The following is an 18,862-nucleotide window of genomic DNA, read 5'->3' on the forward strand; positions in this document are numbered from 1 at the left end:
TAACGTCTCCCGCCCACCCTCCCTACCTATCCCACCCCTCTAGGTGGTCACAAAGTACTGAGCTGATCTCCCTGTGCTATGAGGCTGCTTCCCACTAGCTATCTGTTTTACATTTGGTAGTGTATGTATGTCCATGCCACTCTCTCACTTCGTCCCAGCTTTGCATTTCTTTTTAAAGTTACGTTTTTCTTGGCTCAGAAAAACATTAAAAATGAAAATATTAAATAATTATGTTGTCCTATGACTTATATATTATAATGAATGTACATTTTAAAATATACACTGGTTCCCTTTTTCTGTTGTAGGTGATAAACAGAAGTGTGTTATTATTTTATAGGAGCTGATATCCAAGACATACTATCTAGTCCTGATTTCCCAACTCCTGCCCTCAGATATAGGTGAAAGAACTGATAACCTACTGAACTGTGCCAGGCATAGCCCACTGTACCCAAAGTTTGTATTTAGAATCTGTTTTCTTATTAAGATGTCATGTTTGATTTCTAAAATGAATTTTCCCACACCTCCTCTTAGCCAAAACAAGACAAAGATAAAAGCGACCATGGTCGAAAGCTACCTTTTCTCTTTACTTTTTAAAAGCCAAATACTACAAAGAGCCTTGTGTAGGGACCTCAGCCCTGTGCTGATATCTGAAATCTGAACTTCATAGCACTTATGAAAAGGAAACAGTTTTGCTCAATTTATAATAATATATTGGTCTGCAGAGGAAGTGCAGACTGAACCCTGCTGTCTCAAGTAAATACTCCAGGGGTGTCTGATGGGGAACGTGTCGGGTGCCTGTAATAAATCCACTGCCTGTGGAATTGAGTGAAGGCCCTGCTTGCAGTGCCCGAGGACACGCTTAACTGGGGTTGTCACGGTTTTACTTTTAAACTGGAATCTTTGCCCTAATCTCAGAGTTAGACATGACCAGATTTGCAAACAGATTTACAATTTTCACTAATTTGCCAACCAGGACTTCAAAACACACTTAGAGAAGAAAAAAAAACACGCTCTGGTTTTTCTCGGAGTAGGATGATTTACTTTGCCACAGATGTTTTCCATAGACTGAATGCAGCCAGGGAGTTAGGGACTTAAAGGTGGCTTGGAGACAAACTGGGTTTGTTTTTTTTGTGGAACAGATTATACAGTTCAAGGGACATCAGCCAAATTATGTTCATTAACCAGGAGCTGAGTGTGGAGGTGGGGTGGTGCAGGACAAAGGTGAGTGCTAGGTAAACATTTTGGGCAATGCCCCCCGCCCCTTACTTGTTATTGTTTTTTACATGTCACTCTCCAAGACTCTGTTCTATCCTCCTCTCTTTACTTTTGTTTCCTTAAATCCAACTACATCTCATTTTCACATATGTGTCATTACTATACCCATCAGCTATTTCAAAGCTTTAGTTGCCAAGTAAAAATTCCATGGCAAACAAAGAAAACAGCAATATAAATTGAAATGCACAGTATTCCTTTTTTGGGTTGGTATTCCCTCACCAGCAGTTCAGGGTAGAATAATGGAAAAGGCCATTTCCCATCAGGTGACCAGGTTCCAGACTCCCCTCTTGTCCCTTGGCTGTGCATCGTTAGTTCCCCTCTGAGCCTCTGTCTCCACTGAAAAACTAGTGCTTCACGATACTTGCTTCCCAGGGTTAGTGTGAGGCCAAATCAGAAAGTATATGGGAAAGTGCTTTGTAAACTACGACTTGAACGTGGCGACTCATTATGAAGACTGGGACCTGGGTCATGGTATATTGGAGAACCAGTGAGGGAGGGGGTGACGGAAGATTGCTGAGTGTTGTGTCTTTACCCTGCCTCATGCCCTGAGTTTAGCCAGCTTTGCGCCTAACCGTTCCATGTATATATTTCCAGAGCCATATAAAGGAGCTACAAGAAAAGGAAATCTCCCCAATTGATTCCTGAGGGCGAGAAGAGTTGACATCTGGCCATTGTTGAATCAGGGCTCTTGGTAACCACAGTCTTACTTTGGTGGGGGCCAGGTTTACTTACAGAGCCTGGCCCGTGGATTTTTCTAGATGAGATTCACCTTCTCTGAAATACCTATGTCTCAGAGCAGCAAGTCCCAGCGCACTGTGAATGTTTGATGTGGTATAAACCTGAAAATGTGCCACGTTTCTATTTCTGGAGCCAACCCGAGCCCTCGAGTTGGAGCCCGTAGCTCTGTGAGCAGGAAGAACAGAGACCTCTAGGAGTTTACCTGGGGCTCCTCTGGGACTTCGCTTGGAGACCATGGTATCTTTGTAAATCCTCCAGGTGGCCCTCAATCCTGCCCTGATTTAGACCTTTTTTATTCAAAGGAAAAGGCTTTTGTTATTTCTTCCTCTGACCCCATTCCCTTCCTCCTCCAACCTCTGACTGACCAGCTGAAGTTAAAAAGTACCTCTAATATATGGCTTAATCATAAATTCTGAATAATTATACTTTATTACCTCTCATGGGTCTTGAAACCATAGGTGCTACGTTCTGCTTTCTGCCGAGGCACGGGAATAATACAGAAACAGTAATAAATTACAACTTCAGGCTGCAGTCAGTAAGCTTAAGGAGTTGCCATTTAAATGGAAAGTGCTTGAACAGCCAAATGAGCACCTGCCATGTTTATTTTCGCTTTGCAAAGCAGGCACATGACAGTGTGGTTTCAACCACTTGTCCAATGTGAACTTAACTGTGTTCTCCTTCCCTGCTCAGCAACTGCAGTATTTGCTTCTTGCTGTTTACTTTTTACAGGGTTGAGGATGTGTCGCTTCTCCTGAAACTTTCGCTCTAAGATATGCCCCTAAAGGCTGACGTTTTCAAACTTGGGCTTTTTTGACTTGATACCGGATTTTTTGGTATTCAGTTGAATTGGGGAGAGGGCATAGCTGGTGTCATAGGCTCTGAGGATAGGAACCTGAGTGTGTTCCTAGGTACTTGGAAGGATTTGCCTCTCTTACACTTTCTTATCATATCCAGTCTTTTTGCTTATTTCTGTAGTATTTATGTTGTGAACTTGACTTGAAGCGCATGTGATGAGTACCTACTGAGGGTCCGGCACTGTGCTGGAGGCTTTAATATATTTCTTGTATTTCTCGTAACAAGCCTGTCAGGTAGGTAGTGGTCCCCTTCTGAGCCCCATTTTTTTTTTGCCAGCAAAGAAAATCGATGGGGATTGACTGCTCGTGGGTACCTGGTTTCCTTCAGGGGTGTGATGATACTCTGAGATCAGTCTGTTGTGGTTGCCCAGTCCTGTGGCCACACTAGCAGGCAGTGAGTTGTTCGGTGTGTGGATGACAGTTCCATGAAGGCTTCTTTAAAAAAGGAAATGGAGGCTCAGAGAGGTAAAACTACTTGTGCAAGGTGACATACCTAGTGAAGCTTGTGTTTGAATGCAGGTTTTTCTGAGACCAAAGCTGTTCTTTCTTCCACTTGGCTAGCTCTACTGATTACATAGTCATGGAATCTTTTTTCGTTAAAAGTGTGGAAAAAAGAGTGTTAATTGAACGATTAATAGATGAATGCACAAATATTCTGCACACATATTCTTAGATTCAGACGGTATGGAAGTGTATAGAATAAAATGTGGAACTACTCTTTCACCTTCCTCTGTCTGGCCCTTTTGTAAGCCTTAACATAAATATAGTTATCTTAAAATATTTACATATATGTTACTGCTGCTTTTAAAAAATAACACAGGGCTTCCCTGGTGGCGCAGGGGTTGAGAATCCGCCTGCTGATGCGGGGGACACGGGTTCGTGCCCCGGTCCGGGAAGATCCCACATGCCGTGGAGCAGCTGGGCCCGTGAGCCATGGCCGCTGAGCCTGCGCGTCCGGAGCCTGTGCTCCGCAACGGGAGAGGCCACAACAATGAGAGGCCCGCGTACCGCAAAAAATAAATAAATAAATAAATAAAAAATAACACAAATGGGGCTTTATACGTGTGTGTGTGTATGTGTGTGTGTGTGTGTGTGTGTGTGTGTGTGTGTGTGTGTGTGTGTGTGAGAGAGAGAGAGAGAGAGAGAGTGTATGTATAGGTATATTACTAGAATACTTGCTTTTTTTTTTAACTTAATATGTCCTGGAGACCTTTCCTGTCAGTACCTCATTCATATTATTGTTAGTAATATATTAAAAATAATACGTATACTAGGAAATAAAAATTCAAACAGTGGAGGTTGATCTGAAATGTAAAGTGAAAAACTCTTTGCCATCTACCCCCAAGTTCCATTTCTTAGAAGTAACTACTTTTCACTGTATTTACATTTTATTCTTTTAGTGATTCTCTCCCTCCTAACTTATAAAATATGCTTAATACGTCTGTTTTTTCATCCAGCAACTTTAAGGACTATCAGTTTTTTCATGAAGAGAAATGTGGAATCGGCTCTCTTGTACTCTTTCTTACTCTTGTTAACTTTCGTTAGTTAATGTTTTAGGGTTTTTTCTGTTAATTGATTACCTTTGTACCAAGATATAGATGCTCTCTCTTGACTTCTGGTATTTCAGTCATAACATTACTTTCATATTTTTGAAGTTCATAACGATTACATACTGATCTGTAATTTTGATGAGACGACCATGCTTCCTTTTTATATGGATTCTGAAATTTGAAAAACAGTACCTCACAGTGCTAATGTGTGTTTTATTAACTGTAGAACCAAATGGAGTGACTGGATGTATACACAGAAGTTGTCATCCACTGTAATTATTAAACCTCTGTCAGATGAGAGGACACGTTGCAAATGTCAGGTTGAAATTTTATACCTCATCAAAAGCTCAGAATCGTGCTCCATTCTTCAGCTAGCTTTGTATTTGAACCATGACTTTCTTGTGTAGCTCTCCCTTTTCCCGGGAATTCATCATTGCCTTTCTGTATCCTTTTTTTTTTTCTTTTTTTAATGCGGTACACGGGCCTCTCACTGTTATGGCCTCTCGCGTTGCGGAGCACAGGCTCCGGATGTACAGGCTCAGCGGCCATGGCTCACGGGCCCAGTCGCTCCGCGGCATGTGGGATCCTCCCAGACCGGGGCACGAACCCACATCCCCTGCATCGGCAGGCGGATTCTCAACCACTGCGCCGCCAGGGAAGCCCTCTGTATTCTTACTGATGGAAGAATCATGCCATAATGATAGCTCTGTGCTACTAGATGTTTTGTCATACTACTTATTTAATGCTTCGATAAGCACTGGTTTCTTCAAACCCACCTGGTACCGTTATTCATATTGAGATTTCTTCTCATTGCACTCCTTGGCAAATTTCATTTTTACTTGGGTCCTGTGTCTCTTGTCTTTTTTGGAATTTTCTAAAAATGCCTTCTGTCTACTTTAGATTCCAGAAAATGTGTACTCTCTACAGTACCTAACACAGTACTTTGAATATGGTAGGTTCTTTAATAAATATTGAATCAATGAGTGAAATGGACAAACCAAGGATTGGCTTTTCTCCCCTTCATTCATGGCAGTACAGGCAAAAGGAAATATTTATTCTGTCCTTGAAAGCTCCTGGCTGGAAAGGGTTTTGAAGACCCTCTGCAAAACAGATGGCCATTCATCTAATACTCTGGGGTCTCCAGAGACAGCTTTTAGAATCTTCCATGACAGTCTATTCCTTCAGTGACCCATGCTTTACTTCCTTGTGGCTAATCCAAATAACCATGTGGCAACACAGAGTTTTCCAAAATGGCACAGTGTCTGGATCAATCTGTACATTCTCCTTCACGTTTTTTATAAGAAAACCACCAAAGGTAACAAAAATGTGTTTGTTTGTTTGTTTGAACTGAGGATGGATGTGTTACTGTGAATTATGAGGTCCTTTTATTCTCTGTGGTTCATTCAATCAATCACACTGTATTGAGGTAATTCTACAGCTGGGTTGGGTAGGTGGAGTTTTCCCCTTTGGCTGGCAGTCTTAATACGCCCTGTTTGGCTATTATGTTATCTCTATAACGTAACTCCTAAAAGCACGAGCTGTGGGAAGGAATTTTTTAGGCTTTTAATTTGATTGCATAACCTGTATGCCCTCTTTGCCACTTCTGTAAAGGCAGTGAAGGAATGACCATGAATGAAGCCTTTAAAAAAATTATTTATTTATATATTTTTATTAAAATTTTAAAAATTATTTTATTTTATTTTATTATTTTTTTGGCCATGCCATGCAGCTTGTGGGCTCTTAGTTCCCTGACCAGGGATTGAACCCAGGACTAGACCAGGAATGAATTTGACTTTCCGGAATCTGTCAGTCCCTGCAGCAGATTTCAAGGCCAGACTATATACCCTATGATGGAACATTCATTAAACTCTTCCTGTGGAATAATTCTTCTAGGCCCAATAACCATTTAAAATTTTTTAAAAGATGTAAATTACAGTCCTTGGTCAGTTCTTTATTAGTGGCTTTATCCTAAAATTGGTCCTGGCACAAACCTTTCTCCTTATATTTGTTCATACTGTTCCTTCCACCTTGTCATGTTTTCCCATTGTGAGTTTACATGTGTAACTCACCTATTTAGGGGTGACATTAAAATAATTTAGTACCCACAATGGAAGGGGAACCAACTATTCAGTGTGTTTGCCATAACTCTCTTTCCCGTCTGGACTGTAGCAATTGATATAGAAGTCTTATCTACTAGAGCTAAGCTTTTTCAGAGCCAGTATTATATATATTCCTTTATTATACACAGCACTTTGTACCTTGTGCAGATTAGGAACTTGCTGAGTATCTGGAGAGAACAGCCGTTTTTTCCTCCCTAAGTGTTAACCAGAAACCATAACTGTCTTCCTCAGTTGTCAGTGGAAAGTCAGATATGAGATAGGAGTGACTAAAGAGAGAAGTCAAAAGGTATATGAAGGAACAGAACTTAGAGGTTTAAGTGGCTGCTTCTGTTTCATTCATGAACTTCATTTTGGAAGTTCTGGTACCCAGAGTTCACTGTAGTAGAGGGTGCTGTGATGGCTCTGTGTATACAAAATAGGGAGAGAAGAAACTTCATGCAAATTTTCTGTTATCCTAATCTCTGTTCCTTCTCGTCTCTCCATTTCCACAATCCCCTCTGCCCTCCTGTCTCTTGGGAAGAGTTGCCACCTGGAAGAGTAAAGGTAGCCCTTCCCAAAGTGGGATTAAAGTTCTTTTTGCCTATTTAGAAAGCAAGAATGAATGATTAACCTCAAGAATGTATTCTCTTTGAAGTCTAACTTTAAACTAAGCATTCCGTAAAAGTTAATTTCAAAAAAAAAAGAGAGAGAGAGAAAGGTGTGTACCCTGAGGTCATCTTCACCTCTGTACCTACCTGTTTTTATGAAAGAGTTTTAGTCCCCTGGAAAATTATATTGGGGAAGGTTTAAAAAACTAACCAAAACTCTTATCACCCACACTGACTGCAGTGTTCTGTCATTTTTATTTGGGGATTGAATATCTCTTTTCTGAGGATCTCTTCATTGAACATTTCCCTTTGGATTTTTAAAAAATCATCATACTTACTGTTCTAGTTTTTTATTGCTAGGTACAAAAGTAATAATATATGTCATCATCCAGTCAAAGATGCTATCAATTTTAAGATGTATTCCAAATTCAGAGATGTTAAATATGAAGAAAAATTAGAATTGATGATCATTGTAGAAAATTTACAAACCTTGTAAGAAAGTATAAACTGGATAACAAAAATACATCATAATATCACCACACAGAGATAACATCATTCATAACTATTTGGTCTAATTCCTTCTAGTGTTTTTTCCTATACTTGGGAATCTATGTTTATTTATTTTTTTAGAAAATTAATATCATGTTAGGTATAATGTTTTATATCTTGTTTTTTCCAATAATTTTATATCTTGAACATTTTTCCCTATTAAATATTCTTTGAACATGTGATTTTTAAAAAATGGCTTAAATAGTAATCCGTGCCATTCATTTCCAGTGCTTTGGTACCATATATATCGCCCTGTGAACATCTTTGTATATCCATCTTTGTCTGCACCTGTAAGTATTTCTCTAGGAAAAGTTACCAGAAGTGGGATACCTGGGTGAGGATGAGAGTGTCGATAGGTAAAAACTGTACATATTGTACTGTCAGACAGTTAATCAGAAAGATTGTTTTCAGTTTACCTTCCTACCTACAGTGTATGAAACGTGGTTATCAGTTACTTCTACCAGCCTATTTATCTCACCCTAGGCAACACTGGGCATTACGATTTAAAAATATTTTTGCCAGTTTAATGATGAAAATAACATGAGTGTGACTTACTATACCCACACATATTCATAGCTCCTTGAATGGCTGGCCATAGGATTCTTGAGTAACAAGCTTTCTACCTTAAAACTCTATAGATATTGTCCGCTGGACCTCTGATGTTTGATGTTAGGAAGAGATCTGAGATGATCTTCAAATTGATTATATTGTGGCAAACTGTGTTTTTTTCCTCTGGACATTTGTAGTATTTTATATTTAATTTTTGAACAGAATATGTTTATATACTTGGTCAGCCATTTTGTAGTACAGACTCAGGCCTTTTCACAACTTTGGAAAATATTCTTCTGTTGTTTCTTTGATTATTCTTTCATTTCTCTGTTTTCTGCTTTCTTCCCTAAGATTCCTGTTATATCTGTTTTGGCTTCCATAATCTGCCCCTCATGTGTTATTTGTTCTGTCACTAGTTTTTGTTTTCCCTCTGAGTTCTGGGAGAATTTCTTGAGTTCTCATTTACTTCGGTAATTTGATTTTTCTGCAGCATGCCTCCTGTTCACTCCAGCTTTTATCATTTTAAATGAAGCCATACGTATTAAAAACAAGTCAGCTCCAAGTACCCTTTCCTGATTTCATGCTGTTCCATCCTCACAGCTGCTTGCCCCATTTTCACAGGTGCAGTGCCCTCTTGAATCAAGTGGCTTCTTGAAATATTGAGAATTTTACAAAACTTTTTCTGTCCATTTGAGTAACACTTTTTCAGAAGAGACAGTTTCTGTCAAACTGGTTCCTTTCCTTAGAACTCTAATACGTTTGCCTGAGTCTAGTGATTTTTCCTTGTCTGTTTTTCCTTATAGAAAAAGGACTAGCACCAGCTAATAGGCAAGTCAGTGTTAAGATTGGTTCTGTGAAAACTTAGTATAGGTTCCCGACCAAATCCTTCACTTGAAGGAGGAGGAAGAAAATGTATCTTTGCAGGGCCAGATGAGAGAGTTGATGAACTGGAGTGTACTGAATGACTTGTTTTTGTCTTTGGGTGGTATAGATGCTCACAGTATGAGCAAACCCTGGCAGCTTTTGGACCATTCCTGGCATACCTGCTCGCTCCAGTTTCTTACCTCCACAATGCCTGGTTCTCTCCTCAAAGTGATGACTTGCACCAGCAACACGTCTGGGAGTCTATGCGTCCCACGGGTTGTGTGTATTTAATACTGTCCTGCAGAGGCTACAGGCCTCTGGGTGCCCTGAAGCCTCTCCTGCCCTTCTGCTCTGCACCTTCTGAGGTAGAGGCGGAGTACTGCTCTCAGGATCTGCTTGACATATTTATCAGGATGCTGCCCTTTTTTTTTTTTTTTTTTTTTTAAGTCCCCCTTTGTTCCTCCACTAACCATGCCCAGCTCTGTTCTAACACTTAGCCAGTTTCACCTCACTCATTTCATGGTAAAATCCTTACGGACAAGATCATATCATTCAGCTCTGCATCTCCGGAACTTAGTACAGCCTCTGTCATAAAGGGATGCCAGATAAATAAATTAGGGCCAAATGAGTGCTCTTGAGTTGGGGTCCCCAAATGATACACAAGCAGCTGCTTTGGTCAGCATTACCCAAGGACAGTGCCCCTCAACCCTCCTCTGCATGAGAATCCCCTGGGGCAGTTTCAAGAATACAGTGCCTGGGCCTTAACTCTAGAAATTCTTTTTTTAAATTATTATTATTTATTTGTTTTTTTGGCTGCGTTGGGTCTTCTTTGCTGCACGCGGGCTTTCTCTAGTTGAGGAGAGCAGGGGCTGCTCTTCGTTGAGGTGCGTGGGCTTCTCATTGCGGTGGCTTCTCTTGTTGCAGAGCACGGGCTCTAGGTGCGTGGGCTTCAGTAGTTGTGGCGCACAGGCTTAGCTGCTCTGCGACATGTGGGATCTTCCCGGACCAGGGCTAGAGCCCATGTCCCCTGCATTGGCAGGTGGATTCCTATCCACTGTGCCACTGGGGAAACCCAACCCCAGAAATTCTGATGAAGCTAATCTGTTGTGGGTCCAGGGGTCAGTATTTTTTTTTTTAATTGAAATATAGTTGATTTACATTAGGGTGCTGCCCTTCTTTCATCTCATTCCACTTATACTGTATCCAGCACAATTCCTTGTAATTTCTGGCGTATTGAGAACCTTTCCCTGATGTTGAGCACTGAAGGAAGTCTTAAATTCTTTTACTATTTCATTGATCGTCTCATTGGGAATCTAGGAATGGGGTAGGTAGAGGCCTGGGTCTCTACTGTCATCTTGTGAGGAAGCCTCCCCTCCCCCCGTTCGTTGGCTATTAAATTCTGAAAGCGTTCTCAGTCATGGATGTCCCCACATCTAGGAAAAATAAGGTCATAAATATTAAGACTGAGGGATGAGAATGGACAGGTGAGTAAGAATGAAAAGCTTCAGTGATTGTGTGCACCTGGGAAGATTGGATTTCAGTATTGGACTTATTTAGCTCAGGAGTGCCTTTAGCCAAGCCCCTGATTGTTACTTTAAGAAATTTGGGGTTGCAGTAGCCTCTGGTGACACAGTGGACAACAGAACCGGGGAAATAAGGGCCGGGTTAAACTGAGCGTGACCAACTGTCCCAGTTTGTCTGCTGTGGGAGTGGGGAATCTCAGGATTCGGGCCTTCAGTGTTACAACCAGGAAAGCCCTGGGCATGAATTGATCACCCTAGCGTCAGTTATGCCACTGCGTCTGTGGTCTCTTATGTAGGAGATGAGATTTCATGCTACAGTGAACGTCCAGAGTTCTCCCTCACCCACTGATAGAGCACGCAGCATTTAGCCTGCAAAGAGCAAGAGCTGCTTTTCCATTTGTTTTGTTGAATACATTCTGCAAACTCTGATTCCACTTGAGTAGAGTCAGTTTTGTTATTTTTTTTTTTTTGAGAGTCAGTTTTTAGCTGTATTCTGAGATAGCTCTGGAAAACAGGCATTCTTTAGTGTTTTCTTTCTAAAACTATTTAGCATTAGTCTTTAAAACTGGGCATATCTTTAGTGTATCCTTTAAGATGTGAGATGTACAATCCATGAGGCTTGAGCCACTTTCACAGACTTAGAAGTTTAGATAAATTAGAAGCTCTTCAATGAAAATTACAGGGTTCTTTCTAAAAGTCATAAAGGATTAGAGACATTTGGGAGCAATCTCAAAAGAGTTGTTTGATTAAGAGAGTTGCCAGGGATTTAAATAAAGGTACAAGCCTTGGAGTATTACTTCTAATGTTGTGTTTGCCACTTGGCCTGCCTCAGATTAGTGGCCCCTCAGTGGAACAAAAAGCACTTAACAGATGTGTTCGTTAAGATGATTTGTTTGCCTCCTTACGATGTCTTTAGAGCCTACTGTTAATAGCCTGGGAATGTAAGGCTTTTATTTGGGTAGGTGAGGATGGCATCTATGTATTTCTTTTGTTTGTTTGTTTGATCTCCTTTTTAAATTTTATTTTATTTTTGGCCGTGCTGTGCAGCATGTGGGATTGTAGTTCCCCAACCAGGGGTCAAACCTGCACCCCCTGCATCGGAAGCATGGAATCTTAACCGCTGGACCACCAGGGAAGTCCCCAGCATCTATGTATTTCTTAGAAATTGTTTCAACTCTTTATGAGCCACCTGGACCTGGGGAAACTCCTCCAACCCCTGCTTTTTGTTTTTGTTTTGTTTGCTTGTTTGGCTTTGAATCCCCCTTTAGATAAAATAGTTCAGATCTACCAGAAATTCTCAGGTGTGTCCTTAACCAGAATCCTCAGAGAGAGCAAACTGGGAAAGAGAATGGACATTCAGTCCTCTTCAGGCCTTAAGCCACACTTCTGAACCCAAGTCAGCAGAGGTTGGATCTGTTTTAATCCTCTATATTAGCTTTCCTTGTCTTTACATTTGCTTTTAATACTCCACATGTATCACTGCTGTTTTTATCCTCACCTTTCATTACATCTTGTGCTATTTGTTCATACAGTGTCCGAATGTTTTGTGACTTACTCATCTTCAATCTCTTGTTCCTGTGAAAATCCCAAAAGTTGCTCTTAATTTGACTCTTTCCGTCCCTTCACTTACCCATCCACTAGCAGGTCCTATTATTTCCCTCTAAAACATTCTGAATCTGATCGCTGCTCACCGTCTCCCCTGCTGTCACCAGGTTTTTGTGGCGACACATTTTCAGCTCATTTAGGTGAATATCAAGCAGTGCGGTTGCTGGGTCTGATGGTAAGAGTGTGTTTAATTTTGAAGGAAACTGCCAAACTCTATTCCAAAGTGGCTGTCCCATTTCTCATACACACCAGCATTGAATTGAGAGTTCCTGTTGCTCCACATCTTCACCAGCATTTGATGTCGGTGTTCTGGATTTTAGCCATCCTAATAGCTGTGTAGTGGGTATTTGTTTTAACTTACACTTCCATGACAGAGGTAGTGGAGCATCTTTTCATGTGCTTATTACAATCTATCTTCTTTGTTCAGGTCTTTTGTCCATTTTTTAATGAGTTGTTTTTCTTATTGTTGAGTTTTAAGAGTTCTTTGTATATTTTAGATAACAGTTCTTTATCGAACATGTTCTTTGCAAATATTTTGTATGAGTCCAAGGCTTGTCTTCTTAATCTACTGACGGTGTCTTTCACAGAACAGTTTTTAATTTTTATGAAGTCTGGTTTATCAGTTTTGTCTTTCATGGATTGTGCCTTCAGTAGCACTTAAAAAGTCACTGTCACCCTCAAGGTCATCTAGATTTCCTCTTAAGTGTTTTATATGTACACATTTTACATTTAGCTCTATAATCCATTTTGAGTATTTTTTTGCATGTAGATGTACAGTTGTTCCAGCATCACTTTTGAAGAGACTATTGAAGTCTTCCCTTCACTTCAGTCTTCTGGAAGAGAGTATAAAGAGTTGGTATTATTTCTTACTTAAATGTTTGGTAGAATTCACCAGTGAACCTATTAGGGCCTGGAGCTTTCTGTGTTGAAAGGCTATTATTTATTGATTCAATTACTTTAGTAGGTACAGGCCTTTTCAGTTTGTTTATTTCTATTTGTGTGAGTTTTGGCAGATTGTGTCTTTCAAGGAATTGGTCCATTTCATCTAGGTTATCAGATTTGTGGGCATAGAACTGTTCATGTTATTACTTTATCTTCCTTTTAACATCCATAGGTTCTATAGTGATATCCTCTTTTTGTGTGTTCTGTCCTGTTTTTTTTTGCCTGCATAGAAGCTTATTGATTTTACTGATCTTTTTGAAGAATCAGCTTTATTTCAGTGATTTTCTCTATGGATTTTTTTTTTGATTTTATTAATTTCTGCTTTTATTTTTATTATTTCTTTTATTCTGCTTACTTTAAATTTAACTTGCTCTACTTTTTCTTTTTCCCTAAGGTGGAAGCTTATTGATTTTAGATCTTTCTTTTTTTCTAACATGCATTTAATGCTACAAAGTTTCCTTTTGGCACTGCTTTTACGCATCACACAAATTTTGCTATTTTGTATCGTTATTTTCATTTGGTTAAAAGTATTTTAAAATTTCTCTTGTTATTTAGAAGTGTGTTCTTTATTCTCTAAGTATTTTAGAATTTTCCAGCTATCTTTCTGTTACTGATGTCTAGTTTACTTTCTTCATGGTCTGAGAGCAGACATTGTATGATTTCAATTTTTTTAACATTTGTAAAGGTGTGATTTTTGTTCAAGAATGTAGTCTATTTTGATGAATGTTTCACATGACCTTGAGAAGATTGCATAATCTGCTGTTGTTGGATGAAGTAGCCTATAGATGTCAATTAAGTTGATTGATGGTGCTCTTGAGTTCCACTATGTCCTTACTGATTTTCTGCTGATGGATCTATTCACTTCTTTTAGGGGATGTTGAAGTCTCTAACTATAATAGTGGATATGTCTGTTTCTTCTTGCTGCTCTATTAGTTCTTGCCTCACATACTTTGTTGCTTTATTATAAGACAGATATACCTTAAGGATTGTTACCTCTTCTTGGAGAATTACCCCTTTATCATTACGTAATGCCCTGCTATATCCCTGATAATTTTTCTTGCTTTGAAGTCTGCTCTATCTGAAATTCATATAGGTACTTCAGCTTTTGTTTTGATTAGTGTTTCCGTGATATATCTTTTTCCATCCCTTTACTTTTAATCTATATGTGTCTTCATATTTAAAGTGAGTTTCTTATAGACAATGTATAGTTGGGTCTTGTTTTTTCATCTACTCTGACCATCTCTGCCTTTTAATTAGTATACATAGGCCATTGACATTTAAAGTGATTACTGATATAGTTAGGTTAATATCTATCTTATTTGTTAATGTTTTCTATTTGTTGCCCTTGTTCTTTGCTCTTATTTTTCTCTTTGGTCATCATTAAAAAAATTTTTTTTTTCTGTCATTCTCCCTCCTCTGAGACTCAAATTACATTTATGTTAAAATGCTTAATATTGTCTCATAGGGCATGGATGCTCTTTCAATTTTTTATAGTGTTTTTCCTCTGTGTGCTTCATTTTGGGTTGTTTCTGTTCTTGTGTATTCTACTTCACTTATCTTTTCTTCTGCAGTGTCTAAAGTGCTATTAATCTCTTCAATGTGATTTTTATTTCATTTACTATATTTTTCATCTTTAGAAGCTTCAATTATATATATATGAAAGATATATACATAAAAAAAGAAAGATATGTATTTATCTTGTGTATCATATATATCATATATCTTTTATTTCTCTCTGCTACTTTTTGGTTGAATGCTGGATATGGCAAATTTTATTTATTGGTCCCTGATTTTGTTTTTATTTCTTTTGTTTTTGAACCTATGGGTACTGAGAGCCATAGGTGATTTTTATTTTACTTTATTTTATTTTTAAAATTTTTTATTTATTAATGGTTGAGTTGGGTCTTCATTGCTGCACACGGACTTTAGTTGCGGCGAGTGGGGGCTACTCTTCGTTGCAGTGTGTGGGCTTCTCACTGCGGTGGCTTCTACTCTTTGTTGCAGAGCACGGGCTCTAGGCATGCAGACTTCAGTAGTTGTGGCTCGTGGGCTCAGTAGTTGTGGCTTGTGGGCTCTAGAGCACAGGCTCAGTAGTTGTGGCACGTGGGCTTAGTTGCTCTGTGGCATGTGGGATCTTCCTGGCCCAGGGCTCAAACCCGTGTCCCCTGCATTGGCAGGTGGATTCTCAACCACTGTGCCACCAGGGAAGTCCCGCCTGATTTTGTTATATGCTTTTAAGTAGTATTGGACTTTGCTCTAGTGAGTAATTAAATTATTTGGAAAAAGTTAGATTCTTTTGAGGCTTGCTTTTAAGCTTTTAAGTGGATCTAGGGAAGCCTTTAATATAGTACTTATTTAACCCTACTACTAAGATTATGCTTTTCTAAAGACTCTATTGTCTCAAGTAGTAGGAACCATTCTGGCTGCTGAGAACACAGAGTATTCCTGGCCCTATGTGAGGTCTGAGATTTGTCTAGCCTATAGCTTTCTGGAACTTCTTTTCCTGCCTGTGGGAAGTTTTCATTCACACATGCACAGATGAATATGTAGCCAAAGACTTGAAGGAGCCCTTCTGTAGATGTCCGCTTAGTCTCTCCCTGTGCGGGTTCTTCTGTTCCAGTATTCTGCCTTACAAATCCTTGCTGCCTTGGCCTTCCTAAGCTGTAGTCTTTGTCTTCACAACTCAGCAAGAGAGAAAACTGAAAACTCTTTGAGTTCTGATATCCTCATCCCTACTCTGTGACTTTGAAACTGTTTCTAACTAGTAAACTAAGGCTCACCTATCTTATTTCTCCTATTTTTGGGGTCACTGTTTTCCAGTGTCAGAAACCTTTGTTTCCTATTTTTGTTCTGTTTTATAGTTTTTTAGGGTAAGAAGGTAAACCTTGTCATGGTTACTCCATAATATCCTTAAGCAGGAGTCCTGCAATTGGCATTTTGCATTTCCTTTCTTCTGTTTAGAGGTAATTTTATAGGTTGTTTTTGCTGACATGTAGGGGGTGTGGTGGTCTTTGCTTCCTAGTTTAAGTCATTGTCTTTCTTAGTATCTTGCTAAGAAGCCTCTGTTGCTTATGTAGGAAATCATAGGGGACAGTTTGGTTCTCTTCTTTGTAATAGAGGATGCGATGTCCTAAGCAGAGGTGTTACAGATTTTGCCTCACATGTGGCATCATTTCTTAGAATACGCAACAACTTGGCCATTGGTTTTTCTCCCACTGCATGTGGTTTTAGGCATATTCTTCAGCTGATGAATTCACCACCTTCTCCATTCTTGGGTCGTGAATCTGTAGGCTTGAATTCTGTTCTGAGAGCCAAAGCTTTGCAACATGCTGAGTTGGTTGGTTTGCTGCCTGGAAAATTGTTAGGGCAAAATTGATACTTTGACTGGGGAAGGAAAGAGGCAGATTTTCAGATGAAAGATGTTCAACTCCAAATAATACAAAAAAATTTTGGCTTATTCTAAAGGCATGGGTAGAATTAGATGGATGTATCATGAGAAAGGGAAAGAAGTTCAGCCCATAAATAGTGGTGAGTGGGTATCATAAGACTACAAATAAGTAGGGTAACCCTATAGCCTGTTTGCTAAGGACAGTCCTGGTTTATGCCTGTTGTCCTGCAATAATTATTAATAACATCCCCTTTCACTATTGAAAGTATCATGGTTTTTGATGGTTTTATACCATATGACTATATATATATGTGTATATATATATATATATGTCATCCTACTTAACAAAGAATGTTTTAAAGAATACATGGTAATTGTTAATTCTTTGGTTCTTGTCATTCTCCTTGAATGATGGATTTGCTGTTTACTTTGTATTTTAGTGAAATAGTATTCAGTGACTGATAAGTGTGTGTTGGGTGTTTTTGGTGTTTTGTTTTTTTTTTAATTTTTGGTATTTTTCCTGCAGATGATCTCAATGCCACCCACCAACACTGTGTTTTGGCTGGTTTACCACCTCGGTTTAGTTCTACCCACCGAGTGGCAGAGGTAAGTGTAAATAAAAATGTGACTCACACTTAATTGGATGTGACAGAAGTGGTTGCATGAGCAATTTATCATAGAACTTTGGAAGAATATTTGATCGGAAAATTGCTTCCATCTAACTAGACTTTAGCCTCTATTTACTTGCTTTTTTAGCTTTGAGTTGTGTTGGATCCAGTTTTTAAAAGTATGTTCACAGCCTGGGATAAGTATATTTTGCTTCTTTGGGGTTATGTTTCTTGGAAAAGGTGCCAGCAAGAGGGCACCTTGGCAGGTGTTGCTGGTTAGAGATTTTCTAAGGGGTTTGTATCTGTCAAGGTCAAGGGCAGGAGATGGCCAGAACAAAATAGTAGATTTGTGTGCTTGTGCATGTGTTAGCTGTGACTGGGCTCCGATGGTTGAGAATTTATATTTCCCTTAACTTTTGGGTCAGGCTTCCGGGCATGTGAATGTAAATTAAGGAGAAAGTTACAATGCTGCCAGGAAATTTCCAAACTCCCCAGTTGTGTTCCTAACCCAGACTTTATTGCTAAATTCCGCCACCACTTGCAGTGGCTGATAGTCAGCTGATTAGTCTAGTTCAGAATGGAAACTTAAGAGATGAGGGAAGCCTTTAGTAGTCACCCTGGAGTATTGTGTGTGCTCAGTTAAGAAGTGTTCCAGAGAACAGGGGAATGATCATGAAAAGGATTACAAGTTGACCTCGTATCCAAGCTTGTTATCTGTGCTTTGCTTTTATAGCTTGACTTTTCATTGTACCACAAGGGGACCAGTGTGAGAAAGTTGGGCAGACAGGATACAATAAAGTGGCAGGGAAACACAAGCACAAGACCTTTCCAGTCCTGAGACTGTGTGAGTCTATAAGGCAGTGTCATGTCTTTTGGTATTTAGGTAGCTTTTCTAGTGGACTGCTCATGTTGCTAGGTGGCAGAGAGGACACGAGTGTCTGTTTAAATCAAGATGCCAGCAAGCCCATCAAGCGTTCCTTCCCCCTTTTCTCCCTTTCTTCTCTCTTCTATTCAGTCATTCATCTAAATATTTGAGTGTCTGTTCTGTGTCCAGCATGAGAGAGAGAGAGCCATCAACATGACAGGTGTGGCCACTAGCTTTGCTGAACTTCCATTTTAGTCTGAGAGACAAATATTAAATAGATAAAAACACAAATAATTATCTTAGAGACCTAAAAAAGTAAGTTCTGTTAGGAAGGAAGAAAGGAAGGAAGGAAGGAGTGAGTGAAGGAAGGCAAAAAAGAGTAAGCAAGCATTTATAGAGCATCTAATATGTGCTTTGTATTGTACAAAAAAAGACTTCATTTTTTGTATAATACAAGATGATATAGACATCTGTCTTTCTAGCTAGAACTCTCCTAAGAATTCTTTTGAGTATGTGGTTACTTATGTGTATCTTTGCACCTTTCCTAATCCAATCTGGAAGAGTGGACAAGATGATTAGTGCTCTGCTCAGAGGGTTGGTACAAAATGATGAATAAGAAGTTTCACAAAATGTATTTGATAAGGATAACAATCATATCTAATTCATAGGGTTCTTGTGAGGATTAAGTGAGTTAATACGTGTAAGTCTTTTAGAACAGTGGCAGGTATAGAGTATGCATTCAAAGAATGTTAGCCACTTCTACTATTATTAAATTACTACTGCTGCTGCTGCTACTACTATTACTACTACTGTCTTTTCAGTTATCCTGATGAAAAGCTAGTAGG

At 39.3% G+C, this 18,862-nt stretch overlaps 1 protein-coding gene across 1 annotated transcript in view; it reads left to right on the forward strand.

Annotated features, from left to right (window-relative positions):
• Nucleotides 1-18,862, forward strand: part of FTO (FTO alpha-ketoglutarate dependent dioxygenase) — a 373,461-nt gene that overhangs the window by 133,868 nt on the left and 220,731 nt on the right. Inside the window, exon 5 of the mRNA XM_059043778.2 lies at nt 17,071-17,150. Within this exon, the coding sequence (XP_058899761.1) occupies nt 17,071-17,150 (80 nt within the window). The remainder of the gene's footprint in view (nt 1-17,070; nt 17,151-18,862) is intronic.

This window comes from Kogia breviceps, chromosome 18 (assembly GCF_026419965.1).
Source record: "Kogia breviceps isolate mKogBre1 chromosome 18, mKogBre1 haplotype 1, whole genome shotgun sequence".
Lineage (NCBI taxonomy): Eukaryota > Metazoa > Chordata > Mammalia > Artiodactyla > Physeteridae > Kogia > Kogia breviceps.